Consider the following 27925-nt stretch of genomic DNA (forward strand, 5'->3'; position numbering starts at 1 on the left):
CTGTGTCGAAACACCACTCTGACGTCTGCGGCCAGACGCCGGTTGCATCTATGTGCTCCCGTGGTGTTTTACGTCTCCAGGTATGATAGTATGGAGACGGCTGTTCTTTAGTAAAGAACTGCTCGGTGTTACTGCCTATAGTATACAGCAGTGGTTCTCAACCGTTCTTTAGTGATTTAAACCCTGTGAAATAGTTTTTCAGCCAAGTGCCCTCTAACCAGCACAAATATTTTTTTCTTGAAAAAAAGAGGTAATATAATAATAATTATATATATATTATATATATTATAAATATATATTTATGTAAATATATATGTATAAATATTTATACAGATATAAAGAAATACAAGGGCTGCTTTGTGGAATTTTCCCCTAAGAAGTTAATTGGTCCTTTTCTTCTGAACACAATGATATATAAACAAGCTTTTGATGACATTGAACCAATAATGATCCAGAGAAGATTTTTGAAAGAATCGGACCCAGCGTTTAGGAGAAGTGGCAAGAATGTGTTTTTCACAAAATTAAAAATGGCGGAAAATCTAAGAAGGTGGAGCTTAATGCTTTGATTTTCTTTTTTGTAGAGCAGACACAACCGGACATGTGTGCCAAATTTCAAGTCAATGGGTCATAGGTTCACGACTCAAGGGGGCGCTATCGAGCTATGTCCGCCAAGTCCGATTGGTGTGAACATTTTGAAAATTGTAGGTTTAGCTCAAGCACCTCTTTCCCCGTGCAAAGCGGTACCATAATAAGAAAAATAGGAATAATAAGAAACATTCGAATAACAATAGGTCCTCCACTCTGACTACATCAGTGCTCGGGCCCTAATAAGGCAGAAAATAATAACAGTATTGCACAAAAATATGATAACAGTATTGCTCAGTGTATAAAATGCACTATGCATTGCTACAAATATCCAAGTATGGTCGTGACAATGCGTTTGGTAATAATTAGTTTTGTGGCGAGGTAAATGATGATGTATTATTTGACTACACAGCAAAGCAGGAGCTGTGTATTGCAGCATAGAGGAACTGCAGCTGATCCCATGGGGCTCCAGAAGGACATTGGAGTGTCAAGAACATAATTGGCCAGCTGATGGCGCCAAAGGGCCTTCAAAGTTCTATTGGTCGCTGCACTTCCACATAGTGACACTTCAATGTCAGATAAATGCAAAAAAAATATAACATTTTACTACAGAATTGTTTTTTTTATGATTATGTAAATGGTTCTGTCTTATTGTGTTATTACGCTCGTATTATTATTGTTATTATTGCCATGATTATTGTTGTTCTAATTGTATATATGATTATATCTTATTGTATTATTACGCTCGTATTATTACTTGTATCATTGTTACTATTGTTGTTGTTATGATTATGGTTATTATTCCCACAGACAGGATCATGCCGGTGGCGCTAAGCCCCGCCCACCCGCGGTGACAGGCGGAGCGCGCGGAGCAGCAGCGCGCGCGGACATCCATCCAGAGTCCAGACAGACGGCGGCCGGGCGGACACATTCCGTATCATCCTCCTGCGAGAGCGACATGAAGATGAAATAAGCGCACCTTCACCTCATGGACTGAGCGCAGGGAGCGGATTTCTGAACTTTACGCGCAGACTCAGGAGAGAGAATGTGGAGGTACAGCAACCTGTTGGCCTGCCTGCTGCTGCTGTGCGAGGACGCGTCTTCACTGAGCAAGGTAGGACCTGAGAAGAGTGTTTCATGTAGCGTCAGGGGCCCAGTGCATGTCAACAACAGCTGTTCAGAGTCACTGAAGGGGAACAGTTCAATCTGTTGGGGAACTTTCATCACAGTGTAATAATGCTGACATGGATCGTGGTTATCTGGATCATGGACCATGCCTACTACTCATTATATGAATAAGTTAATATTATAATAATGTCATATTCATGTATTGGGCTGTAACTCTGTTACGTTATTCATTCTGGCCACATGCCATCTATTGCTTCTGTCCATCCGGGGAGAGGTTTCCTCCTCTGTTGCTCTCCTGAAGGGTTCTTCCTTTTTTCCCTGTGAAAGAGTTTTTACTATCTTTATTGGGGAGTTGTTCCTGATCCGATGTGAGGTCCCGGGACAGGATGTTATGTTACAGCCTGTAAAGCCCTCTGAGGCAAATTTGTATTTGTGATTTTGGGCTATTTTGGGCTATACATATATACTATATAAAAAAATAATTAAAAAAAAGTAATAATATACAAAATAAACTGAATTGAATCTCTGAAGGGAAACAGTCCATCTCTGAGTCTCTCACAGGATCCCACTCACCTCTCTCGTGTCATGGTGCCTCGTCCAAATAAGGGACTTGATCAACATTTCCCCAAAACCAAACCGTTAAAGTTTATGTCTAAAGCCGGCAGATGGTTCGAGCTATGTGTTATATTTTCATATTGGAGGTGATCCAATTCAATACAATAGTTTACTCTGCACTGATCTGGGATCTGTCCTCTGATGGTCTCCAGAGCAGACGGTTGTTTAGTCACACGCCATACTATGTAGCCTCTGGTCCTGTAATGTGCTGTACATGTGCATGTTATCTTATCTTCTGGCAGTGTGTGTGTGTGTGTGTGTGTGTGTGTGTGTGTGTGTGTGTGTGTGTGTGTGTGTGTGTGTGTGTGTGATGATACCTCCGCTGTGTGTGGGAGAGATGGCACCCGGTGGGGTAACAGTAATATGTGGCTGCCCTTGTTTGTACAGCTGCTGGACTGCAGTAACCCCTCACTCTCCCTCGGCCTAATCCCACTCTACACACACACACACACACACACACACACACACACACTGCCAGAAGATACCATGCATGTACAGCACACATACAGGACCAGAGGCTACATGTATACCTAGTATGGCGTGTGACTAAACAAGCGTCTGCTCTGGAGACCATCAGAGGACAGATCTCAGATCAGTGAGTGCAGAGTAAACCCCCACAGTAGTAGTGATAGGAATAGTTGTATTCATAGTAGGAGTAGCAGCAGTACTACAACAGTCAGAAGCAGCACGTGGTAGAGTTAGTGAAGTATTTGTAGTGTCTGGTTCCGTGGAGGCCAGTGAAGGACTCCTGAATGCGTACAGCGATCATTGAGACAACCCTGTTCCTCAGACTGTGGGCAACAGTTTGTCCCTCTGCAGTTTCAACGTGACGATGCTCTAAGCACACGGCTCCTTACAGAGAGGATTAAGAACCGGATTGTGAGCCAGATGTGATCCGGTGTTGGACCTCACTGACTCTGTGTCTGAATGGGGCGAATCCCTGCAGCCAGGTTTCAACATCTGGTGGATAACCTGAAACCAAAAGCCCAGCACCAGCACCAGCACCAGCACCAGCGTTCAGCATCCAGTGCTTAGTATCCAGTGCCCAGCACCAGCATCCAGCGTCCAGCGCCCAGCGTCCAGCGCCCAGCGTCCAGCGCTCAGCATCCAGTGCTTAGTATCCAGTGCCCAGCACCAGCATCCAGCGCTCAGCGTCCAGCGCCCAGCGCTCAGCATCTAGCGCTCAGCGTCCAGCACCAGCGTCCAGCATCCAGCATCCAGTGCTTAGCGTCCAGCGCCCAGCACCAGCGTCCAGCATCCAGCATCCAGTGCCTAGCGTCCAGCGCCCAGCACCAGCGTCCAGCACCAGCGTCCAGCGCTCAGCGTCCAGCACCAGCGTCCAGCACTCAGCATCCAGCGCTCAGCGTCCAGCACTCAGCATCCAGCGCTCAGCGTCCAGCGTCCAGCCTCTATCCAGGCACCTGGTTGCATGTCTCTTAGAGCGGTTTCGCTTCAGATACCTGAACATGCACATCCTCCAGTATCACTGATCTGATACCAGTACGTTAAAAACACATTGACGTTTTACTGGAGAGATTCTTTCACTGTAAAATATGGTCAACTTGCTGACCTGTTGCTAGCTACCGCTAACGTTCCATTCCCTGCTCGCGCCTGGCTGATCGGTGCTGCACACACGGAGAGTTCAATCATCGCTTTCTGCCAAGTGATCGCTTTTCTGCCGCTGATGCTGGAAGCAGCTCATGAGTTCTTCCTCGTCTCTGTGGAGAGTTGCACATGCTCGTACCGATCGGGCAGGACGTGACATGTTGTTGCTCCTGTGTAGCGTCGATAACCTGATAAACACAATCCTCATGTGGTTCCAGGTCAGTGTACAGACTCATACTCACGATACCTGGTCCAGTATTTTAGGCTGTATCAGATGTATCTCTGAAGACTGAAGGTTTCATAATCAATCCATTGTTTGCTTTTGCTTTACATGCCTACATATTTCTCCTCTCAACACCATTCCCCATCGTGCAGCAGTGGCACAGCTCCACTGATATTAATGTGAGACAAAGCCCGCTTACAAGAGGGCCTGGAGGGCGCCAGAGGGTGGCGTGGGAAGCAGTGTGTGCACCTGCTCCGTGTTCTGCCTGTAAACAAGCCGAGGACAATCGCTGCAGGGTCAACTGGGGGCTGGAGAGGAGGAAACGGCACACTGGGGATGCTCAGTCGGCCTAAATGAAACAGCCCACAGCAGCAGAGACGGGTTCCATGCTGCAGGCCCCTACAGGTGCTGGGAGGGCCTGCAGATGACTGCCACGTTGAAGAGTCAACATGATCAGTCTGCAGAGAGTCGAGTCACTGTGTTTGCTTGTTGGAAGTGAGAGAGACTAAACCCTCATCCACTCTGGGCCCACGACCCGGGTGTCAACGCCCACCACGCGCCTCACGAGGGGCTCTGCACAGGTCCAGCGCTGCTTGGCTGAGGCTCCAAATGGTCAATAAGGATGTTGTATTCCAGGCTGTTAACTAATTCAAAGTTCCACCATTAAATCAATATGCATGGATACCAAAACCACAATGAGCGTGCTGAGCAACAATTCAAATGAAATCAGTGTAAAATATTCTATTCACTGGTCCAACAATCTTATTACAACACGGCCTAGTTTTCATTACTCATTTATTAATGTATTTATATAATTACCAAGGGTTGTGCACATTAAAATGAACGGAGACTGTGAGGCACAAGTCAGCTACTGGGCTGTTTACACCCAGCCAAGTAGAATATGCTACTTCATTAAGCAATAGTTAGCTAGACTGGTGTTTGAGAACATTTAGTGCAATGATTACTTACTTATTATTTTTACATTTTGTCCTATTATTATTTTCAGTTTTCGGTCTCAGTTTGGGTAGCAACACATCTAATGTAGTTGGTTAGTTTAGCCGACAGCACGGTGCACACACACACACACACACACACACACACACACACACACACACACACACACACACACACACACACACACACACACACACACACAGGATCCGGCTGTAAACAGCATAGCACATAGCTCGTCTTTGCCATGCTAGACACACCCTGGTGTAAATAGCAGCGTTGGCTATTCCATTTGGTTGCAAATTGTGTTGTTGGCTTCCGACACCTGGATGCTAATAGCATCGGCCTTAAATGAATTACTGGGGAAGTATTGAGACGCTCAATCAAGAGAGAGATGCACAAACTGCGTCTTTAAACAAGATTGTGATGTCACAACTGTACAGCTGCAACTGTAGCGCCGCTTAACTCTGTGTAGTTGTAAGAGGAGGACCGGATCACAGCTGACTGGGTTTTTTGGGAGAAAGCTAAAAGGAGGCAGGAGGTGAGACAGGTATATTCAGACAGACAGAAGGAGAAACAAAGGGTTCTTTGAACATAAAGCATGTGAACATGTTCTAGTAGAAACCTAACATATGGATGAACCTTTTCATTTCAGTTTCCATCTCTCTGCAGATGTGCCAGAGTTATTAGCTCATGAGCTATCTTTATGTGACGCTCCACATGTTCTGAAACTGGCCTTTCTTTTTCTCCAGCTTCCATGGTTTCACATGCTGTTCTCTCTATGCACATCCCGTAATCCTTGAGAGCAGGATTTATGATCACAGAGACGTTAGTCTCTTATCTGCAGTGTATGTTCTGCTTCTTGTGTAGTCTTTGTGAAGTCTCTCAGGCACCATCTCCCTGGGGACCTTAACCTTTCGCAGACCCTTCTGTCCTGTGGATGAGTGAATGAATGTCATGCATGACTTAATCCCTCAAATACCCTTTTATGCACAACCAGTGAGCAACTCATGCGGAAAAGAAGTTCTCTTCGATCCCCAAAACAGCTAAACAGCTAAAGATGAAAAACAAACAACATATTCAATTACATTTATTTTGTATCGCCCAAAATCACAAATCACAAACTCCCCTCAGAGCTTTGCAGTCTGTACACATAGACATCCTCTGTCCCGGGACCTCACATCAGATCAGGAGAAACTCTCAAAAACCTTTAAGTGGAGAAAAAAGGAAGAACCCTTCAGGAGAGCAACAGAGGAGGATCCTCTATCAGGATGGACAGAAGAAGAGATGTCATGTGACCAGAATGACCAACGTAACAGAGTTACAGCACATTACATGAATATGACAGAAATTATTCATATAATGTGTAGTAATGTGATCTCTCTGCCTAGTCCTCGTTAGTACACGAGCTGCAGCATTCTGGATCAACAAGGGACTTACCGGAGCAGCCTGATAATAAGGAGTTACAGTAATCAAGTCTAGAAGTAACAAATGTGTGAATCAGTTTTTCTGCATCGCTTTGAGACAAGATGTGCCTGATTATTGAAATGTTATGTAGGTGAAAAAAGGCAGTCTTTGAGATTTGTTTTACGTGGGAGTTAAAGGACAGGTCCTGATCAAAGATAACTCTGATATTTGTGTGGTGGTGGATCACCATGTCTTTCTTATCAGGCCTTGCTGGGGTCATGCTGGAGGTCCCACCCATATTCTTTCTGCACAGTACAATTTACGAGCTCTTCCAGCAATCAGTGTGATCTGCATGCAGCAGGAGGTGGTGTGGTGCATCTGGAGCTAGCATCCCATTGCTCCCATAACTGACCCGCGATTAACGTTCATCTTCTAATAAATAACTACATTCTGTCCCTGGTTTTGGAAAATCCTCTTGTTGGATTTCTTGCCTTCAAAAAATGCCCCTTCATAAAACCACAACATAGTGATGAGTCATTTAGAGTCAGTGCTGTTTCTGTGTTGCCAGACTGCATTGTGTTGTAGAAGTTGAGAATTTGTAAAACATTGGCACTGAACATAATCTGCAGAACATTCAAATATCAGAACATGCACCATTCACCAATATCTTCTTTCTTTCTTCAGCTGGTTCTCTAGAAAGGTCCCAAGAAAAGTCTGCGTCAGATTTACGACGTGTTCTTAAACAGCAGGATTATTGTAGTTTAAATCAAATTATGCAATTGTAGAATTGAAGAAAATGCAATAACCAATTATTTGGCACAAACATGTCAGCCCTCTGGAGTGTGTGTAGATTCTGTTCTTTCCTGAGACCAAATCCCAGAAACGATGAAAGTCATCTTAAGAGCAGTTGGTGATGGCAGCTTCTCCACCAGGACCTCTAGGAGAGCCGACTATCTTAAAGTGTGGAATACATGGCTGCTTATGGGATAATGCACTGTAGCCGCAGTGGAAAAAAATACAGTGTTCTCATGTTTTCTTGTAACGGAGTCCCATCACTCAGAAACAAATTCAAAGTAACAAAAGGTTCAAGGATAGCATTCTGTGTCTACGATGAACATCTTCCTCATATGAATCAACCGTTGGCGCTGTGCCCCAGAAGGGGATTCATTGGAGAGCATCTTTCTGAGCATTGATAACTCTGCAGCTGTTAACATCTGCTGTCACAAATCATCTTGAGAAAACATTGAACATCGATCATTACACTTGTCGTTGAGCTCCCCAGACACACATTAATAATTAGCGTCTCCTCGTGCCTGTCAGTGGGTTGTTATGTATACCGCATGTGGATCTCATTTGGATCTGTTCTCAGAGGATTTACACCCTGGAAGCAGACTGATGACTCTGTTGTTGGGAAATAAAGAAGTAGATCCTGTTTACGTTTTCCAGAGGTCTGTCATCTTATAGTGGCTAGACAGGAACTTTCACACAAGCGATCCATTAGTTCATTTAGTAGAGCGGGAACTTCATTAAGGTCGATGTGTTTGAGTCTTTTTGTCGTTTATGTGTGATGATGTGCTGAAGACTGGAAGGCCGATGTGTGGGGAGACACAAACAGACGCAGCAGGAATGTAGATGTGGACCCGCAGAAGCAGCGAGCGCTCGATACCCTTTGTGCTCAGCTAATTAGCATCCCTGTGCTAATGCCCGTGTTGCTGTTTATGGTCTGAGCCCCGACCTCATGGTTCATCTCCAGACTGACGGCTCCGATAGAACCCGAGTTAATCTTTACAGTGGCACAGTAAGATGTTTATCATGAGCGCGGCTAATTAGATTACAAATCCGGCAGACTCTTTGGACTGGAATGTGGACCCCGGTTTTGTTCCTGAGTACCCTTGACAGGAGATGATGTGGATTTTAAAGGGATAGTCCATCCTTTAAAATCACAAGCTGGAAGGGTAGACGGGTTACATAACAGCGCTTGGGTTGCAACAGGATACCTGCACCACTTGCCTTTTATATACAGTTGTCCCAGTGACTACCAGCTGGCTCAGCACTCAAAGGGGAGGAAGTCCTTGTTTTCATGAAAGGCTGCAGTGCAGTGCTACTGAAGCGCTGAGCTCATGCATCCTCATATGAACACATTCATTCTTAGTGGCTTGCTGGAGCCTCTGTTATTCTCAGCATTCATGTCTTTAGCTGACGCTGTTCACACTGACAGACTTTCCTTATGGAGCTCTGAAGCAGGATCTTCTAGAGCCTTATGTAAGCTATTACGTTGTGTACGGGCTTTTATTGTGAAGGGGAACACGGAAGGAGAAGAGGGAAGGTTTTTGTCTTTCTTTTTTTTCTCTTCTCTTTCCGTAAAAACTAACGTGATGACATTTGCGCTGTCTTCCCGCCTGTTAGCAGTGGCTAACGTTAGCTAACTAGCTCACTTCGGCGAACTACCTTCTACACGACTCTTGATTTTCTTCCGATGGTTTTCTTAGGCGCAAGACAATCCCACCGCTGCCACCAGTGTAGCCGAGGGTTTATCTTGTGCCTTCGCTGTGCAATAATAATAACAACACGATGGCCCGTTAGTTGGCATAAGACGGTAACCACTTTATTCTTGTCTCCCTCTTCACTCCGACAAAAACCTTCTCTCTTCTCTTCCGTTTTCCCCTTCACAATAAAAGCCCGTACACAATTTAATAGTTTACACTTAGATGCTGTTATTGGGACATGTAGAATATTCTGCATTCATCATGTTCACGCTGGTTATTTACACAGATATCTGATGTTAGGAGAGTTTTCTGAATCTGACGTGAATAGTATGAATCCCCTGTACGAAGAATAAGAATAGCAGAATGTTGCCTGAGGGCCCGTGACTTTAACTGACGCACTAATGCAGCAGCCATTGTGAAACAATCTTGTGTTTTTAGCGATCCTGAGCACAATAGGGGTCTCACTTCCTCACTGTCAGGGAGAGTTAGCTGTTAAAAGCTGCAGCGGCTGATCTAATAGAGCTACTTTCTTCCCATTGTGCAGACACAAGTTCATGTTTGAGTCCTGTTCTTTTTGACCTGGAACTTGACTGCACTTGAGAGGTCAAAGCCACAGACTCAAAGCTGTAAGCATGCATTAAATATCCTGTGCTCTTAATTATTAGCACTCTTTATTGTGTTGCCTGTTCTCATGCTGGCAGGTAAGCTTGGCAGGAGATGCTGGACGGTCAGTTAGTCAAACCAGCACATGTGAGTTGACAGGAGGAGGAGGCAGCTGCTCCCATTGGCAGAATGATTCAAATATTCCATGATAAGATGCAGTAAGATGCCAAGTCATGATTTAGTCCTTCTTGACGAGACAAAACGTGAAGTAACAAAGTAAATCTGGCTGGGATTTCTCTGACTTCTCCAACTTAAAGCAAGGTATAAGCTGAGGTTGCTATGCAGCAGTCGGGCGTCGGCTGGGGTTGAACAATGCCGCTCAGCAGGGCCGTAGGAAGAGCCTCTGCTGAAGAAGTTTAATCTGCTAATCCACTCTGTTTTCATGTGGCTGGAGGATTTGTCAACCTGCTGCCTTTTCGCTTGACATGGGTCAAGATGTGCCCGGCTCTGCACACTGGAGTCCTTCCCCACTTCAGACCCCCTCCCAGTATGTCTGCAGTACTGGAGGGAAAGCCCCCCCCCCCCCCTCGGCCTGCATTCTTTCACTAATGAGCCCCCGCCTTACCTTCATGCTGCTGCCCTGCTAACAGACTTCCTAGACTATGCAGGGTTCTGACGGGCATGGAAAACCTGGAAAAGTCATGGAGTTTTAAAATGGTTATTTCCAGGCCTGGAAAGGTCCTTGAAAAATATAAAATCCCAAAGGTTTAGTAAAAGTCATGTAAATGTGTTATATTCATGTGTTCATGTGTTCATTTACTCTGAGTTTGAGATAATAAATATGCTTTTAAAAGAAAGACTCAAAATATAAGCAGGCATACATACAGGCATCTATATAAATGTTTATTCTTTTAATCAAACTATTGTCTCATTCATTTGAGTCATTTAAGGTTTACTGTATGCTTTGTGTTCTCATTGTTAGTTTAAATACTACATTTACTCACTTTTTACTGTTTACACCCAGATTTCACTAAATGTTTGTCATGGACTTTTCTATGACTTTAAACCAAATTTAAAAGTCTTGGAAATTTGCTTTAAAGTCATGAAATCTACTGGTCAGAATGTGTCTGAACCCTGATTATTAGAATTGTAACGACAGAAAGCCGTTAAATAACAAACGTGACTGAATCCCAAAGCAATAGTTCTTACTTCACCATTTGGTTCTGTCTCATGCACAGTAAAGTGCTGCATATGTACATAATATTCCCTGTCATGTATTATTATTTTGTCCTTCATCTATACAGGGATACCTCAGAATTCATCATTTCACATCTAGAGTTTTGAATGACTGAACAGTTTTTAAATTTTAAATATCATTCAGAAATGATGCAGTCGAGGCCGAGATGTCCTGACTATGAGTCCAGAGTTTAGAGCTCAGAGCCGCAGAAGACCGGCTTCCAGACTGAGTAGCACTGGCCGTAGCTACATGGTGTATGAATAACAGGCCACTCTGCTCATGTTCTTAGTGTTTAGTCTCTACTGACTGCAGTGAAAACCAATCCGCTCAGGATACGCTCAGAGAGGGTGACGCAGAATAATGAGCGACGCTCGTATCCTGTGGGGCTTAGAACTTGAATCAGGTCACATGTCTTGCTGACCTGATTCAAGTTCTAATGTTGTTTACACAAGGATTTAATGTAGTTTTTGTACACATTTTAAGCCAAAGCATTCAATATTTCCTAACCCTAAGTGGTTGTGTTGCCTAAGCCGAACTGCTACAGTTTCTCAAGAACCCAGTGGCATGAAATGACATGCGAGACAACAAATAACACGCATCACAACTCGTGGAATGTCCTTTAAAGTAGCATGCTTATTTTTACACCTTCCCATGAGATCACATTGTACTATTGTAAAAGTTAAAAGATAAAGATAAATGTTAACTAAATGTTCTTATGTTCTTCATACTGTGAGTGCTACCTCCTGCCTTAATAAGGATTTTCTACAACACGTGTTGTTTGCTGTCAGATCTAAGAGCCAATCAGCTCTCTGCGTTTCCCATCATGCACTGGGCCACGCAGTCTGTGGAGAGCAACTGCTGCGCCTGGCTCTTAAATCGACGGCTGCCTTGATCTCGTGAGAATAACGTTGACCACATGTGCATGACGTCAGAGCAAGTCGGGATCAAGTCGGAGACAAATCTAGCCGGCAAATCACGTTCCTTTGTGAGATCAGGGGAGATGGATTGTTGTGGACAGAGTTCCCAGCATGCATCACTCTGCTAACTCACCACCACCTGAACATATACATTATGAACATGGTCACATATGCAGTAAATAAAGTTAGTTAACTGTTTGTATGAGAGCTGTCTCCACTATATGTTAGCTTGCATTCTTATGAGTTATGCTTGTGTCTGAGGCTTTCAGCTGAGTCACAAGATAAGATTAAATAAGATAAAATAATCCTTTATTAGTCCCGCAGTGGGGAAATTACAGAATTACAGCAGCATTGCACACAGGTGAATAAAAGATTTAAAAAATCAAGTAATATAAATAAACAGTAATAGAGAACAATAAACAGTAAATAAGAATATTATATATATATATATATGTATATATATATCTGTATATATATATATATATATATATATATACAGATATATATATACATATATATACATATATATATATATATGTATATATATATATATATATATATATCTATATATATACATATATATATAGATATATATATATATATATATATATATATATATATATATATATATATATACAGACTAAATATAAAAGTACTTAAACATGTTGGATATTGCACCAGGTGAGTGATTAAAGTGTCCAAGTTCAAAAGTGTTCAAGTGGTCAACATTAACATTCAAACTAAGGGTGTGTGCCTATTTTTCAGGATCACTTTCCTTCCCTTTCTATTGTTTGCCTTTCATAATTGTTTTTATTTATATTCCATGAAAGTCCAACAGGGGTTAGACTAAAGGAATAGATGAGCATTTATGGGTTTGGCTCAATATACAATGCAACCCCGGTCATTGATATCCAAGTTTGATGTGTTACATTCTTTCTCACTTCCAAGAGTTTCTTATGAGTTTCTTATGAGTTAAATGAAAGAAGATTATCGTGACAACACAGAAAAAGAGGCTCAAAATCCATTTTTTCTTTGGATTTGTAAGTGTGACGATTCACTTACTGTCTTCCAGATCTTTGGGGAGACTGAGCCGGTCCGGATGACGTCGGAGGGCTCAGACTGCCGCTGTAAGTGCATCATGCGCCCTCTGAGCAAGGACGCCTGCCTGCGCCTGCGGAGCGGCAGCGTCCGCGTGGAGGACTTCTACACGGTGGAGACGGTCAGCTCCGGGTCCGACTGCAAGTGCTCGTGCACGGCTCCGCCCTCCTCCCTCAACCCCTGTGAGAACGAGTGGAAGATGGAGAAGCTGAAGAAACAGGCCCCCGAGCTCCTGAAGGTGAGGAGACGAAGATCCATGTGATCAGAGCATCTTTCAAAGGATTGCGATGCATCAGCTGTTTGTACAGAAATGACACATCCTATATGAATTTGCATAGTCTGTTTGTTACTTTCACTACATTCGAAACCACGTTTTTTATAAATCAATGCAAAAAAAATGTGTGATGGAAATTATGCTTTGCAAACAGTCCACCACTTCCTGTATCCACTATCTAAAATGTGGGGGACTGTGTAAAAATGGCTTTAATTCCTAAACAGTTTATGCCATATTGTTATTCTATCCATTCAAATAAAGATGAAAGTCTCCACTATTATAATCCATTGCAGTCGTGGAAATAGGCAAAATTATTTATTTTAATTATTTATGCAAAATAGGCTATTACTGCATCCCAAAATATGTATCATATTTAATGATAGGAACTAAATAATTCCATTCAGTATTGTCAGGATTTTTTATGACATTTTTATTTAATTTACATTTCTTAATGATCTTCTGCAGTGTGTTCACGTTAAAGCTGTTAGTTAACTAACCGACTGTGGGAGGAAACACAGAGAGAGTCATGTCAACTCCACACAGCAAGGCAGGTTTCTAAACCGTGCTGCACCACATGACATGTCTTCACTCAATAACATGACCTCTGCAGCAACTTACAAACGTGAACACCCTGGAGAAGAATTGTCAGGCCCTCTTGATGTACTTCTTCCGAGTTTTGACTTCATCTCTAGTGCCAGCAGCAGTTCTATCATCTGTGGTTCATCTTTACATTACATTTAGCTGATGCTTTTATCCAAAGCGACTTACATGTTTGCTCTCTATACACCGTAGACACAGCAACGGGGAGCAAGGGGTTAAGTGTCTTACTCAAGGACACAACAGCATGAACTGGCAGAGCCGGGGCTTGAACCACCAACCCTCTGATTGAAAGACAAGCATGCTAACCACTTAGCCACAGCCCCAATCTTTAGTGCCAGCGATGGTTTCTTTACCAGTTGAAGGTGAATCATCCCAAATAGAAGTGGACGATCTTCTCCACTTAAACTCAATGTGTTACTGGGGACTTTACTTTAACAGATGAATGCATTGAAGGCACATAACTTGTTGTTAGAGTGACTAGATTGTTGCATTTTGATGAAACGGTGCCCTACATCCGTTTGCGGAGGCAGAAAAAGGCCAAAGTGTGAGCGACATCCTTCACTTGTGGGTGTTCCTCTGCCAGGTCAGCGAGCCATCATAGTGTTCGGCTCTGGTGCCGGTTTTGAGCTCGTATTCAGTTCGTGAGTTCATGAAGGATTATGGAAGTGTTTGCGTTTGCTGAAAAAAATCCATGGTCGTCATCCCAGAGTCCAGCATGTGATCATCGGCTGACCATGCAGCTGCACAAGGACTCTCATGACCTCACATTGGCAGTAAATTGGATGCAGGTGCCGGCCCAGGTACATGTAGGCCAAAATGCCGCCGAAGGACCACATATCTACGGTCCCATCCGGTCGTAAGGCCAAGAGGACCTCAGGGGCCTGAATATAGGGGCCTGAATATAGGGGCCTGAATATAGGTGCCTGAATATAGGTGCCAGGCAACATTGAGAAAGTCGGACTGGCCAAACCCAAAATAATCAGTTTTCTCTTGAAGTGATGTAACTTATGATTTACCAGCATCATGTTGAGTGTGTGTTTGTGTGTCAAAGCTGTGCTCCCGAGGGCGTTGAACGCTACCAGCATCTGTTGTATGATTACTCTCATGTCATGCTGCAATAATGGCTCTTAATCATAAATGTTTCCAGGCTCATATCCGGCAATTCAAATGCCAGACCGGTGCATCCTTTGTGCTTAAAATGCTCGGTGAACCTGACCAAGTTATTCTTGTCTTTGTGAATCTGCCTAACTTTATCAGACATGGACATCTCTTTTTTGCCGGCTAAGGCCTTCGGCACAATCTCCACTGCCATTTTCTCCATGGTTTCTAATGTTTGGCACCTGGACAGTGTTTGCACCGCCGTTGCCACAGTTAATATAAATACATACTTTGTGTAGCACATCCCTCCGAAAGATGGGCTGACACTTGACTGATGGTTTTGGAACTTAGCAATCAATTTAAAATCAACAAAAGAACTGTGTGCAAAGGCACAAAACCAATTATCAATTATGAGAAAACATTGCAAATTCATCTGTGGGCACTTAAGTGTTGGCTCAACGTGTGTATGCTACATTAATGCTAACGTGTATGCTACATTCATGCTAACGTGTATGCTACATTCATGCTCCTCATTAGCATTAATGTAGCGTAACATTAATGCTAACGAGGAGCATTAATGTAGCATACACACGTAGAGACAACACGTATGCTCATAAGTGTTGGCTCTACGTTGGTATGCTACATTAATGCAGGGCTCTCAAGTTTTTAAGACAGGTAAGAGTGACATATCCCCCCCCCTCGGCAGCGCCTTCGTATGCCCACAGACCAGCCCCCCTCCCACCCATATTATTATTATTAGCTTTATTTTCATTGGTTACTGGATTACATTTCACCCAGATACAACAGATACGTTTTTCTGATTGGCTATTCGTGTAGCCCATTTCTTTTTATTGATTGGCAGGGGATTCGGGGAGACGTGCTTGATTCCTCCATGGTGAGGGCAGCGACCAGGTCATGTTTGCGCGCTGCGGCACATTAAATAGCCTAGAGTTTTTTTTCAGCGTGAGAAATATGATGTGTGGCGGGAGGGCGGGACTTAAGACCGAAATGCGTGACACTTGAGAGCCCTGTTAATGCTAATGTCTATGCTACATTAATGCTAACAAGGAGCATTAATGTAGCATACACACATAGAGCCAACGCTTATGCTAATTCCCCACAAATAAACCCCACAGATAAATTTGCGATGGTTTTTCATAATTGATCGATAGTTTGATACGATTTAATGACAAACATTTGTTGGTTCAAACTACTCAAGGTGTTCTTTGTCTTATATGACCGTGAAGTAAATCTCTTGTATTTAGTTGGTTGGACATTACAAGCAATTGGAAGACAATTGTGATCAGAAATTGTGTATTCTGACCTTTTATTGATCAACAAATTATTCGATTATGAAAATGATTAATGCCTCCAGCCCCGCAATCTTGCAGTCACCAAATCAAGCCACATGAAACGTACTTTCATACCTCCATATATAATAATATAATAATCTATGTTAAGATGAGAGACTTTAAATGCATATAGAATGTACGCTAACACATACCATAATAAAATAAGCTGTACTCTGAGTGTTTTACTCAGGGTGCTTTTAAAATAGAACTCAAAGAAAAGCACTCACTGAAAGGAAAGGTCCCTTCAGAAGGTCATTCTTCACCTATGTGTGACCTGCTGTACGTTGTATGTCATCGAACATCTTTCATGAGCGCCTCAGCACAAACCTAAAGCACACTTTCATTTTTCACAGGTGGGAGAAGCACGCTAGTACCACATGAAACACAATTCAGTTCCAGATGTCTGACTCAAATTTAAAGTTCAGGCTAAGCCACATTTCTGAAGGAAATTATTACAGTGAAAATTAAAGGTCTAAAATCATTAAGACGGACTCTGAATGAACCCCAGACTGAGAGCAGTCAGCGTGGATGTCAATAGTGGTAATCAGAGAAATGTTTTTGGAGGGCACTTTAAACGAGGCACATAAAGCTGCCAGGCTTGTGTTCAGGAGATGGTGAGTAACTCCTTCTTTTCTCTTTATGGCATGAATGACCAGCTCCAATCCATGGTGGACCTCCTGGAGGGAACCCTTTACAGCATGGATCTAATGAAGGTCCACTCCTACATCAACAAAGTGATGTCTCAAATGAACAACCTGGAAGAGGTAGGTCATCACCCTCACACCATGCACTTCCTCACACCACTATAACTATGGAGGCACCGATCCGACCGGGTCATACCACTTTAATCACTCTCACTTTAATTCATTCATCTGGTGCAATATAAAGTACTTTAAGTACTTTTTTATTCCGTCTGTATATTTAATATTGCTACAGTATTTTTCTTTACTGTTCTTATTGCTGTTTTACTGTTTATTTATATTACTTATTTTTGTATTTACTATGTGTCTCTTGTGTGCACTGCTCCTGTAATCCTGCAATTTCCCCACTGCGGGACTAATAAAGGATTATCTTATCTTATTTTATCCTAATCAATACCGATACCTGATATACTGATCAGATAACGTTACTTTATTAACTTTGTGAAACAAAGCGGAAGGTAAATACATAGATATGAATGTATCCAATTGTTATTTATCAGTAAAATAATAACAACAACTTGTATGTAATGTTTATAGTAAATACACAATTGACTTAATTAAATAGATGCGCCCTGTCATCACTGATACGCGATCTAAAGATTTGAGTCAGTATCGGTGGATCCTTGATTATAATCAAAGGGTTGTTGGGAGACATGTGATTGAAAGGTGTTTGTTTATTTAATTAATCATGATTGCTGGAAGTAATGACTTTGTCTTGCAGACAATCAAGACGAACCTTACGCGAGATAATGAGTTTGTTCGAGACAGCATGATGAGCCTCACCAACCAGTTCAAGAGATATGAGAACTACTCCAACGTTATGATGAGCATCAAGAAGGAGATCTCCAGCCTCAGCTTGCAGCTGCTCCAGAAGGACTCCTCTGAGAACAAAGCACAGGTGGGGGTCTTGAACCACCGGTCCTACAGTTGTATGTCTTAGCTTGTAGCATTATGCAAGAATATTTTGCCAGTAATATCTTTTGCATGAAAAGGATCATTTAGACACTTTTGAGCTTTCTGACAACCTCGAACTGTTCAGAATCAAAAGGGTCGTACTGAGAGATCACAGTTGCAACACAGTAGCGCAATCTCCAACAGTTCGGACTTGGTTGGTTGCTTCCAACACGTTCTCACTTTAAACTTGTCAAATACCAACGTTGTATACCAAACATATATGAATATATATATATAAACCAACTATGACTCTCTAGGTTCCCCTCTATTGTCACTTTTGGATGTGTCAAAACAATGCTTTGACACATCCAAATTAAGTGTTTAGGCTTACTTCTGCAACAAAACGACTTGGTTCTGACTATTAATGTTGAAATTGGGTTTCCATGTAGTGTCCATTTGCAGACACTACATTGGGGCTCACTGTGTCGGTATTTGATGAGTTTAGAGTGAGAACAGTTTTTGTTTGTACAGCTGCAGCAGAGATGCATTTGGTCCAGTAGTAATATTATCCGCAGCATTACTAGTAATAATAATTCTGGCAGCATTATTAGCACTACTTGTAATGCCAATATTACGTGTGCGATGTTTACAGGCCACCAATGGTGAGAAAACAAAAGAGACTGTAAAAGTACCCAACAAAAAGACCCCTGCTGCCAAACTTTCGCCCAAACCGCCGAAAGAAAAGGTCGTAAAGCCCAAGAAGGAGGTGAATAAACCCGGGAAGCCGGCCAAGCCTGACCCCACAGCCAAAGCCAAGGTGGTCGGCCACCAGCCCGGCGTGGTGAGGGGCATCACATACTACAAGGCTGCCAAGACCGACGAGGATGAGCACAGAGGAGGTGAGCGTGTTCACTCTGTATACTCTAGTGGTGTGTTCACAGAGCGCCACGCACGCTGAGCTAAAGCAAACATTGTGCTCGTACTTTAGCTGAGTTTGCACTCCCATCTGTGTGCGATCATCTGTGAGCGATCCACTGTGGGTGTTGAAAATGATCCAAACTTCAGCAATCTAACCTAACCCCACATGACACTTTGCTGGATCAGGACCAGCAGGCTGAGCCAGAGTGTAGATCTTTATTAGCTCTATTTTGATTGAGAACAATATAAAGCTTTCTTTCCAATGTTGTTTTACACAAGAGTAAGATAAGGCTCCAATTGTGTTGCAAATGTGATACGTACAATAAAACAGGGGATCCATTGATGCGTGGCAAACATGATCCCCTCAATACAAGATGTACTTCACTGTTGTTTTAAGCAAAGCTGATGTTGTCAGCGCAGGATTGGACTGCTGGTGCACATTCAAGCAGGCAGGAAATCTAAATATTTTATTGACAAATTAGATGGAGCTGATGGAATGCTGCCTCAATGGAGCGCTGCCATGTCCTTGGCATGCCTCAGCTCCATTCCTCACAACAATGAGTGGGGACCCTCACCAATGCAGAGAAAACATTTCCTCACTCCTTCCAATCCTCTTTAAGTCTAGTTGAGTGAATAGGTATGTGCGTTTGTTAGGGCACACGCACATACAGCTGTCAGCCCGGATGTTCTGCCACCTGTCTGCACCTCTGTGTCCAATCGCTGTAACCAGTCGGCTGCATTTCCATAATCTGGCAAAGAGCAGGATGCAGGAGCTTGTATTCATCCGGGCAAGGTTGATACACCTTAATGCTTTTTCCTGAAATGCCTCTCTTCCAATGTAGTGGCACACATTGAACTGGGAGTTGCCCAGTGGAACCAGTTCTTTACTAATGGCCACTGAGAAGCTGAGTTGGAGTTCAGTGAGGAAAATGCTAAACACTCACTTATCCTGCCGACACTGGTTTTATATTCTAAACCTTTGATCACTAACCATGAATGTAAGATTGAGACTTTGTAGCCAATGAGGATCATTTGGAAAACTGTTAGCAGTAATGTTAAGAACAGAGGATTAAACATTTGAACTACAGTGTGAAAGAAACTAGCATGGTCCTTTAAAAACTACTTAAATGTCTTCTTCATGGTAGCAACATGTTAAAGGGTCATCGGTTGGTCTAAAAGTAACAAAAGTAGTATAATGTGCATCCCATCCCCTTACAGATGGATGGCATGTCCCTTAACCATGATCTGATCGGTCCTGTCAAGTCGTCTCCACACGGAGCCGTTAGCATTTAACAGATTTGTTCTTTCAGTTCGGTTTGGCAATGAGTGTTACATTGACTTACACTTACAATTCAAAACGCCTACATTTTTATTAAAAGACTTAAAGGCTCTTGTTAATTGTAAAAGGTCTTAGAATAATGTGCACGCGTCTCAGTGAGATGAACTGCTGTAATCTATTCACATCTGTATGGCAGCAGGACATCAGCGTCTGAACACCATACGGAGAGCAGACCTTCCCTCTGCTACGATTGTATTTGAATAAGTCTGCTGGTTTTTTTTTGTAAAACCCAGAAACAAAAAACAAAGAACCATTTGTACTGTGTTTTATCCCAATCATCTGCAACCGTGGCAACAGCACCAGGGACACTAACGGCTTCAGTGTGATTAACCCCACTGAGCATTGTTCCATTGGAAAGACGCGTAAAGGTTCAAGATTTAACGTTCACATTTAGTGACATTTTTTATCTTCTACATTTGCTAACAATTAAATGTTGTTGTTTTAGAATTTAGACCCTAACGAGGAAACCACATCCAGAGTTGCACAACCCAGTGAAATGTGGTCTAATTTTGAATATGTAATCAACATCTTCAAAATAAAACAAGTTTTGACAAGTTTGACCCAGTTTTGAACATCTTTTCAATATAACTGTTTTTTAAACGCAATTTCAAACATACTTGAAGGCCTTCGATATAATGCAATCATTTTAGGTTGCAGCTGTAAGAACGTTCCAAAGCATCTTACTCCCATATCTATTAAGCAGAATGAGGCCTCAGTATTCCCTTTCAATACACCGGTTATGGCTAATAGACAGTAGAATAGTCCAGGTTAGGAAAGAGAGAGGAGGAAGACGCTCAGGGAAGAGGAAGGAAGTTAGTGTCCTCTGTGTCGTGCACACAGCAGACTGTAATATGCCTCCTGCTGCTGAGGAGCCATGCTGTAAAAAAACTGTTTTAAAAGACAGCTGAAAGACAATGTGGAAACAATTCCCCCATACACTACTAGATCATACTGACCAATGTAGCCATCAGCTAACAGGAACAAGAAGTATCTTGTCTAGTATTACTCCCTATCACTTTCCAGCTTCAGGCATCACATCACATCATTTTCACTCACAACATGTCAGCGTTGGTCAATGGCCCTGAGCTTCAAACTATGACGCTATAGTTTGGGACTATCAAGTTTCTGCTTGTTATATGCATACAGTTTATTTCTTCTAATGCAGGTTTATGTAGTTTTTAGCTTTGCTCAAATTTAGTAGGAAATCTGACAAAAGCCATCTGGAGTATTTTGAATGAAATCAAAAGTTGTATAATCTTATATTTCATCTCTATATATCCCCTCCTCCCCCAAGACCATGCCAGAACGTACACAGTCCATCACATCACGGAAAACCAGTCAGAGGATGGAGGAGCTGAAATGGTTCTGGAAACCATGGAGGCCAGCGTGGCTGAACCCAGTGCCACCACTGCTGTTCCCACTACGACAACTACTACAACCACCACTACCGCCACTAGAGCCTCCACGACTAGCACCACCACCACACCCACCACCACACGGAGCGCACCCGATAGACCAGCTCCCACCATTGTGCTGGTACTGGACAACTCCAACAACAACAGTCGGCCCATTCTCCACAGAGCAGGTAGGCGCTAAATGCTCCTCTGTGATGAAGGCTCCATCCACTCTAAAAGGTTTTCAGGAAAGGTTTTCCGTCCGGTACCGTTTTGAACACAGGCCTGTAAACGGATATCAGCTGACTATTCACGTACACTGTAAACAAGAAGTAGATTGGTTGCTTATTTACAGAAAATACTAGTATTGTACTCTTGAAATACAAAGAGTCCTTTGTATTTCCCACACATGCACTCAAGACAGACTAATTCTGTGTAAAAAGTGTTCTTTTTCAAATGTATTTACAAGGCTGCAGGGTTTGCTCTATCTCTCTCACACTCACATCAATTTACTCAATGTGAAATCAACACTTTCAAATCAAAGTTTTACTCGATTATCGATCAAGGAATTAGGTCGACACACATCTCTCTCTCGTTTTGTGTTGTCTGTTCTCACACTTGAAGCTCTGCCGGATGGCTAGAAGTCCTTGTCGTAATTGAGAGCATTTAGGATTTCTTTGTTTCAGTTACAGTTTTACGGGGAACTTCAGAACAAAAAAAGCATTGATGCGAAAAAGGAAAGTCCATCGATCTCCTCAAAGCGGCAAACCGTGACTCCAGACGTCCGCTCCGTAGGGCTGATAACACCGCTGGACACGCCGCTCGTCAATAATATGATACTAGCTTGCATCCTCATGTCGGCGATAGTAGAATTATGAAATGCTGAATTTAACTGCACAACAGCTGCTAGTGTAAACAACAAGGTCAACAACGTCTGTGATCTGCTTTCCATCAATGAACAATGAACCACTGGTAGTCGATCGCTAATCAAGGTTGACGATGTTTGTTTTCTCTTATGAAGGTCCTCGTTTCTGCTTGTCCACACTACTACAATGCAACCCCAGAGTTTGTTTTCAAACTACCGTGTTAGTTTGAAAACTCTGGGTAAACGTAGAAAAAGATATGCGTATTAAAATGAAAACGTAGTAGTGTGGATGTAGTCGAAGATTAGTATTGTGTTGCAGGCTGTTACTGCAGTGACAGAGGACAATTTACAAGCAAAAAGCCTGCCAATTCACTCGTGTGAAATCAATTTAAACCCATGGTAATGCAGGTTATTCTCTCCCATGTGTACATGTTGAATGTTCTGCTTGTTTCTTCCAGGGAAGATCCTAAACTGTGAAGGGACTCTGGCATCCATTGACCAGCCAGAGAAGCAGCACAGTTATGGGCGCAACGAGGGCGCCTGGATGAAGGACCCGCTGGCTAAAGACTCCAAAATCTATGTCACCAACTATTATTATGGCAACAACTTGGTGGAGTTCCGCAACCTGGACAACTTCAAGCAAGGTGTGCTTAAAATAGATTTTGATTCTGCGCCCTAAACCTTTTCAGTCTGTGGTTATTACAGCCAGGTTCAAGTCTGCTGTAATATATACTATATATATTTCTGCTTTTGGCCCTTTGCCTTTTCACTCAAAGGACGATCAGAGGTTACAAACCGTGTGTAAAGGGGTTACGGCGCTCTAACCAATCAAGCGCCTTGTTGCTATCGGCAGGTACCCCCAGAGGGCCGGAGAGTACATCCTACTGGGGCTGTGGTCACTTCCTGGGCATTGTTACATCACAGTGGAGAAAGCGTGTCCTGCTGCCTCTTGGGCCACCACTCAAACACCTTGGGGAGATTGTATAGCCTTGATAAGATAGAGTCTTCAGTTGCTCATTTATTTTGGGTGGATCCTGCTTGAGACACGGCATAAAGCATTAGTAAGAAGGGTTTTGCACAACCCAAATGTTTTTTTTAATCCATTGCAGCATGAAACTACGGGAGCAGAGGAGGAGCAGAGTATGTACGTAGCTACGTAGCTATGTAGCTACGTAGCTGCGTAGCGCCTCAGCAACACAACACCCAACACCCGTAGGCCATGACTAAATAATGGGACATTTGCTGTCCAATCAAACATAACCATATCTGTCCTTAGCTAGAGTGTTAATAAAAATAAAGTGACATGACATAACTATAGCTCTGGCTTGTACCAAGATTTAGGGCTGAGAAATTAAGTTTTGAAATGCCATAATAATAGATTAAACAATATAAGTTGTTTAACACCTATATACATACCTATTAAATGTACGGTAATATTGAATATTCAAATATTTTGTGGTTTTGGCTAGCAACTACATTCATGGTCTTTACATCTCGACTTTTACATCTTTTTCATCATCTAACTCAACACACAGATCTAACTACAGTATAACTAGAGTTATAATGTGAAGCTGGGTTTTCTTTAATAACATGATGACATTGATTCCTGCTGATAGTCCAATGAGCTCTGTGAGTCTGATGAGATCTCTGGAATGTAGGTCTCCGTTGTTTCATGGCTCCAGTGGGTGGGAAAGTCAACTTCTCCCACATCCAAATCAGCTGAGGAATTGGATTACACTCTCCAGGAGATTTAAGATGATCTCTCCTCGTGGGACTTGGTTGTTGATCTAGATGTGTTTAGACAATGGGCTTTCTAAATGCACTTACACACGAGGTGTCCTGCAGTGCGGTGAGCTCACAGCTGTGTGCGGATGACTAGGTATTTGGAGTGGCGGTGATGCCTGCTGTTCCCTGACATGTGCTCTGGCCTTTCCTTTGAACTGGGCACAGTGGAGAGGGATTAAGAGTGTGGGCTGGCCTTATGGGTGGGGATGGGCTGGGAGGGGGTCTACTGCACGTTGTTTTTTGTCCTTCACTGGGCTTTCCATTTAGTATCATTATCTAAATCAGACTTCCTGAGGTTGGAAGGTTAGGATAGCAGATAGGTTGTGATTAGAACATTACACAGTTTGTTCAGGAGTGAGCTTCTGAACAAACTGTGTCATTGTCACATGAAGCCAGTGTGTGCACAGGCTGGTATTGTAAAAACATTGTCATTGGACCATGCTCTATCAATGCATGGGTCTGATAATTGTCTGGCTGTGCATTGCTTACCTTCGGGTGTCTTATGTTATGGGATGTTATCTGGTCAAAACAACAATATGTGACGTGTCAAGTCCAGTCTTAAGAGTGTCAAGTCTGAAGTAAGTTGTTATGTCATAGCTTGGTTCCAGCACCGCATATCTCCGATTTGTTCAATTGTTCAAATTATTCTTGTGTCGTCCACATCAATGTCTGTGACAAACTGTCGACCAGTCAGAGCTTTCACAATCAGATTCAGAAAACGGTTTACTGCCAAGCACGTTGCAAGAAATGTGTCTTGGTGCATAACAATAAACACAGTGCAATAGTATTAGACATAAAGGATGACATTGCAAGCAGGATTTAAAAATGAAACATTATCTTTCCTACATAAATAGCAAACTACATGCATGAAAAAAAAGTGTGGATGAGCATAATGCAGTAGTACAGGATTTTAAGAGACCTATTCACCTCATTTTCCACGACAATAAGAGTGACTCCATCGCATTTGATTCATCATTCCGCTTCTGGCTGAGAGGGACCTAGCAACAAAATATCCAATGTCAAGTATAATCAAATTATGATAAAGAGGAAGGAGCAATCACAACAACAATGTTAAGACCATAAAGTGAGGAGAATGGAGTGTTGTGGGGAATTTTACAACCTGCATCCAAAGATGAGGAGCACTTGAAGAAATGTCTGCAGACAGTAAACCTCAAGTATCTACCTAAGCACCTATGTGTGCTCTTCCCATTGTTTGGACAGGAACCCCAAGTAATGGCTTGGCTGCAATACTCGTATCTAGTGTTGAGGAGTTCAATAGCTTGTTAGCTAACGTTAGTGAGATCCGTGCTAGTTAAATCATTATCAGTCAGTTGAACTTGCTTTACAATGGTCAATCATTATTAACTTAATTGTAAACAGTTACGGGATTCACAACGTCAGAGGTTTAGAGAAATGTCCCGTTCTCTCACTCCCATTCTCATCCAGTTGCTACTTTGTGGCCTGAATCTTAGCGAGAAGCAGGTCCTCACAGTACACGTTTAAAAAAAAGTACTCTTTAAAACGTCTGAAATGAATGCTGATAAAACTGTAAAACTGTAAAACTGTAGACACGTGAATGCTCAATAAATATATTCGAAGCACATATTTCTCTATGTCGCAAGCAATTTAACATACGGCTAGCAAGCTAGCTTACATGAATCTGGAAACATTACATTTAGCTGACGCTTTTATCCAAAGCGACTTACATGTTTGCTCTATATACCGTAGACACAGCAACAGGGAGCAATTAGGAGTTAAGTGTCTTGCTCAAGGACACATGGACTTGGACTAGCAGAGCCGGGGCTTGAACCACTGATCCTCTGATTGAAAGACAGGCATGCTAACCACAGGCATGCAAACCACTGAATCACAGGCAATCTTCCCAAAGCGACTTCTTTAATGTAGTACCATAGTCGTGTCATTTCTCCAAGTAAGGGTCTTCATCTGTTCTTAAGATAACAATCACATAAATAAAGCCAATGAAACTGACTTTGATGTGAATATATTCTGACTACTCAACTAGCTAGGTACCGGAAGTGACATGACAATTTCACAGAAGGCGGGAAAAGGGAACTATAGAGCGCTGTAACCCAGAAGTTTGCCATGGTTCCCTCAACAAAAAGTAAATGGGATAATAGTTGAGTATTAAGATAATGAAATATTCTTGTTTTCCATAGGCCGATGGAGCAACCTATTCAAACTGCCTTACAACTGGATAGGCACAGGCCATGTGGTTTATAATGGAGCGTTCTACTACAACAGAGCCTTCACCAAGAACATCATCAAGTATGATCTGAGGATGCGATATGTGGCGGCCTGGACACAGCTGCATGACGTGGTTTACGAGGACACCACCCCCTGGAAATGGAGGGGCCACTCGGACATTGACTTTGCAGTGGACGAAAGTGGCCTGTGGGTGATCTACCCTTCCATGGACTACGACTACAACCAGCAAGAGGTGATCGTCATCAGTAAACTGGATCCCGGAGACCTGTCGTTGAAAAAGGAAACAACCTGGAGGACAGGTCTCAAGCGGAACTCTTACGGAAACTGCTTCATCATCTGTGGTGTCTTGTACGCCGTGAATTTATACAATCAAAAGGAAGGCGAGGTGAACTTTGCTTATGACACCCACACCAACACTGAAGCCATCCCACACCTGCCCTTCACCAATGAGTACTCCTACACCACCCAGATCGACTACAACCCCAAGGAGAAGGTGTTGTATGCCTGGGACAATGGCCATCAGCTCACTTATCGGGTAAACTTTGTTGACCAGTGAGCTCAGCTAGTTTCTGCTGCAGCTCACTGTAGGCCTGCCAGTGTGGCACTTAAATAGAAAGATGCAGCCATATTGGACTCAGGAGAAAGGATGAACCTGTACAAGCCTTCCACTACCAATGCACACTATTCAAACACCTGACCTCACAGTGTACCAAACATTCAACATGTCTCGGAGATGTGACTGTACAATATATCAATAGAATGGACAACGAACCGTGAAAACAATCTCACAGGTTGAGGTAAAGCTCAACGGGCAGGTCTTAGAAAGGCATAGAGACTTCCTTTAATGTTCATTTATGACATGTCAGCAGGCTGACGAACTAGCAGTCAGATAGATAGCTAAACAAGGATAATTTGAAATAGACATATCATGTTAACACATAACTGGTTAATGTACATTTGGGCACCTGAGTGATGTATTGAAATAGACATCAACATGTCAGAACTAATCCAAGTTCTACTAACTACCTACTCTAATGCAAGATTTGACATGCCACTTACAGGTGGAATTGGTCTTTAATAAAGTAAAGTGTCGGATTATAATGGAACGGCCGTTATAATCTGCATGATTGTGATAGACATCATAATGGCACGGCCATTATAATCTGCATGATTGTGATAGACGCTTCAAGTCAGCTGATAGATGAGGAACTGATGAATGAACCAGTGATGGAGAAGCATTAATGAAACAGCTGATGCAGATCAGCTAATCTAAGTGTGACTTCAGTTCCCTACCTGAATGTGGTGCTCTAGTTTTTCAGTCAATAGTTTTCTTTAAACTAGAATCTAGTTGGAGAAAGAGTAGCGTAAGAAATGTGCATTTACCTTCAGTATTACCTTCAGCCACGATTGCTGTCTCTTGGTTTGAAGTTTTGAGTTGTAAATTAAGATAACCCGATTAACTCGCTAACCTATAAACTAATATACCATGGCCAGATTAAGCAACCATCATCAGGATTCCTCATGTTCGGTACCCTGTGCTTTTTTTGCCTTTTATGTGGGCTACACATATTTCTACAAAGCTCGTGTTATTTGGCTCCACCGCCCAACATTTAACTCAAAGAAT

At 42.6% G+C, this 27925-nt stretch overlaps 1 protein-coding gene across 1 annotated transcript; it reads left to right on the forward strand.

The window, feature by feature from the left end:
• Positions 1 to 1630: 1630 nt before the first annotated feature.
• olfml2a (olfactomedin-like 2A) lies at positions 1631 to 27543 on the forward strand (the record flags this gene model as incomplete). Its single annotated transcript, XM_079222471.1, has 8 exons — positions 1631 to 1699; positions 12830 to 13093; positions 16836 to 16943; positions 17602 to 17778; positions 18427 to 18673; positions 21326 to 21616; positions 22749 to 22934; positions 26253 to 27543. 8 exons carry the CDS (start codon positions 1631 to 1633, stop codon positions 26855 to 26857), a joined length of 1947 nt encoding a protein of 648 aa, XP_079078597.1. The 3' UTR covers positions 26858 to 27543.
• Positions 27544 to 27925: the final 382 nt, after the last annotated feature.

Source organism: Taurulus bubalis, assembly GCF_910589615.1.
Source record: "Taurulus bubalis genome assembly, chromosome: 8".
Lineage (NCBI taxonomy): Eukaryota > Metazoa > Chordata > Actinopteri > Perciformes > Cottidae > Taurulus > Taurulus bubalis.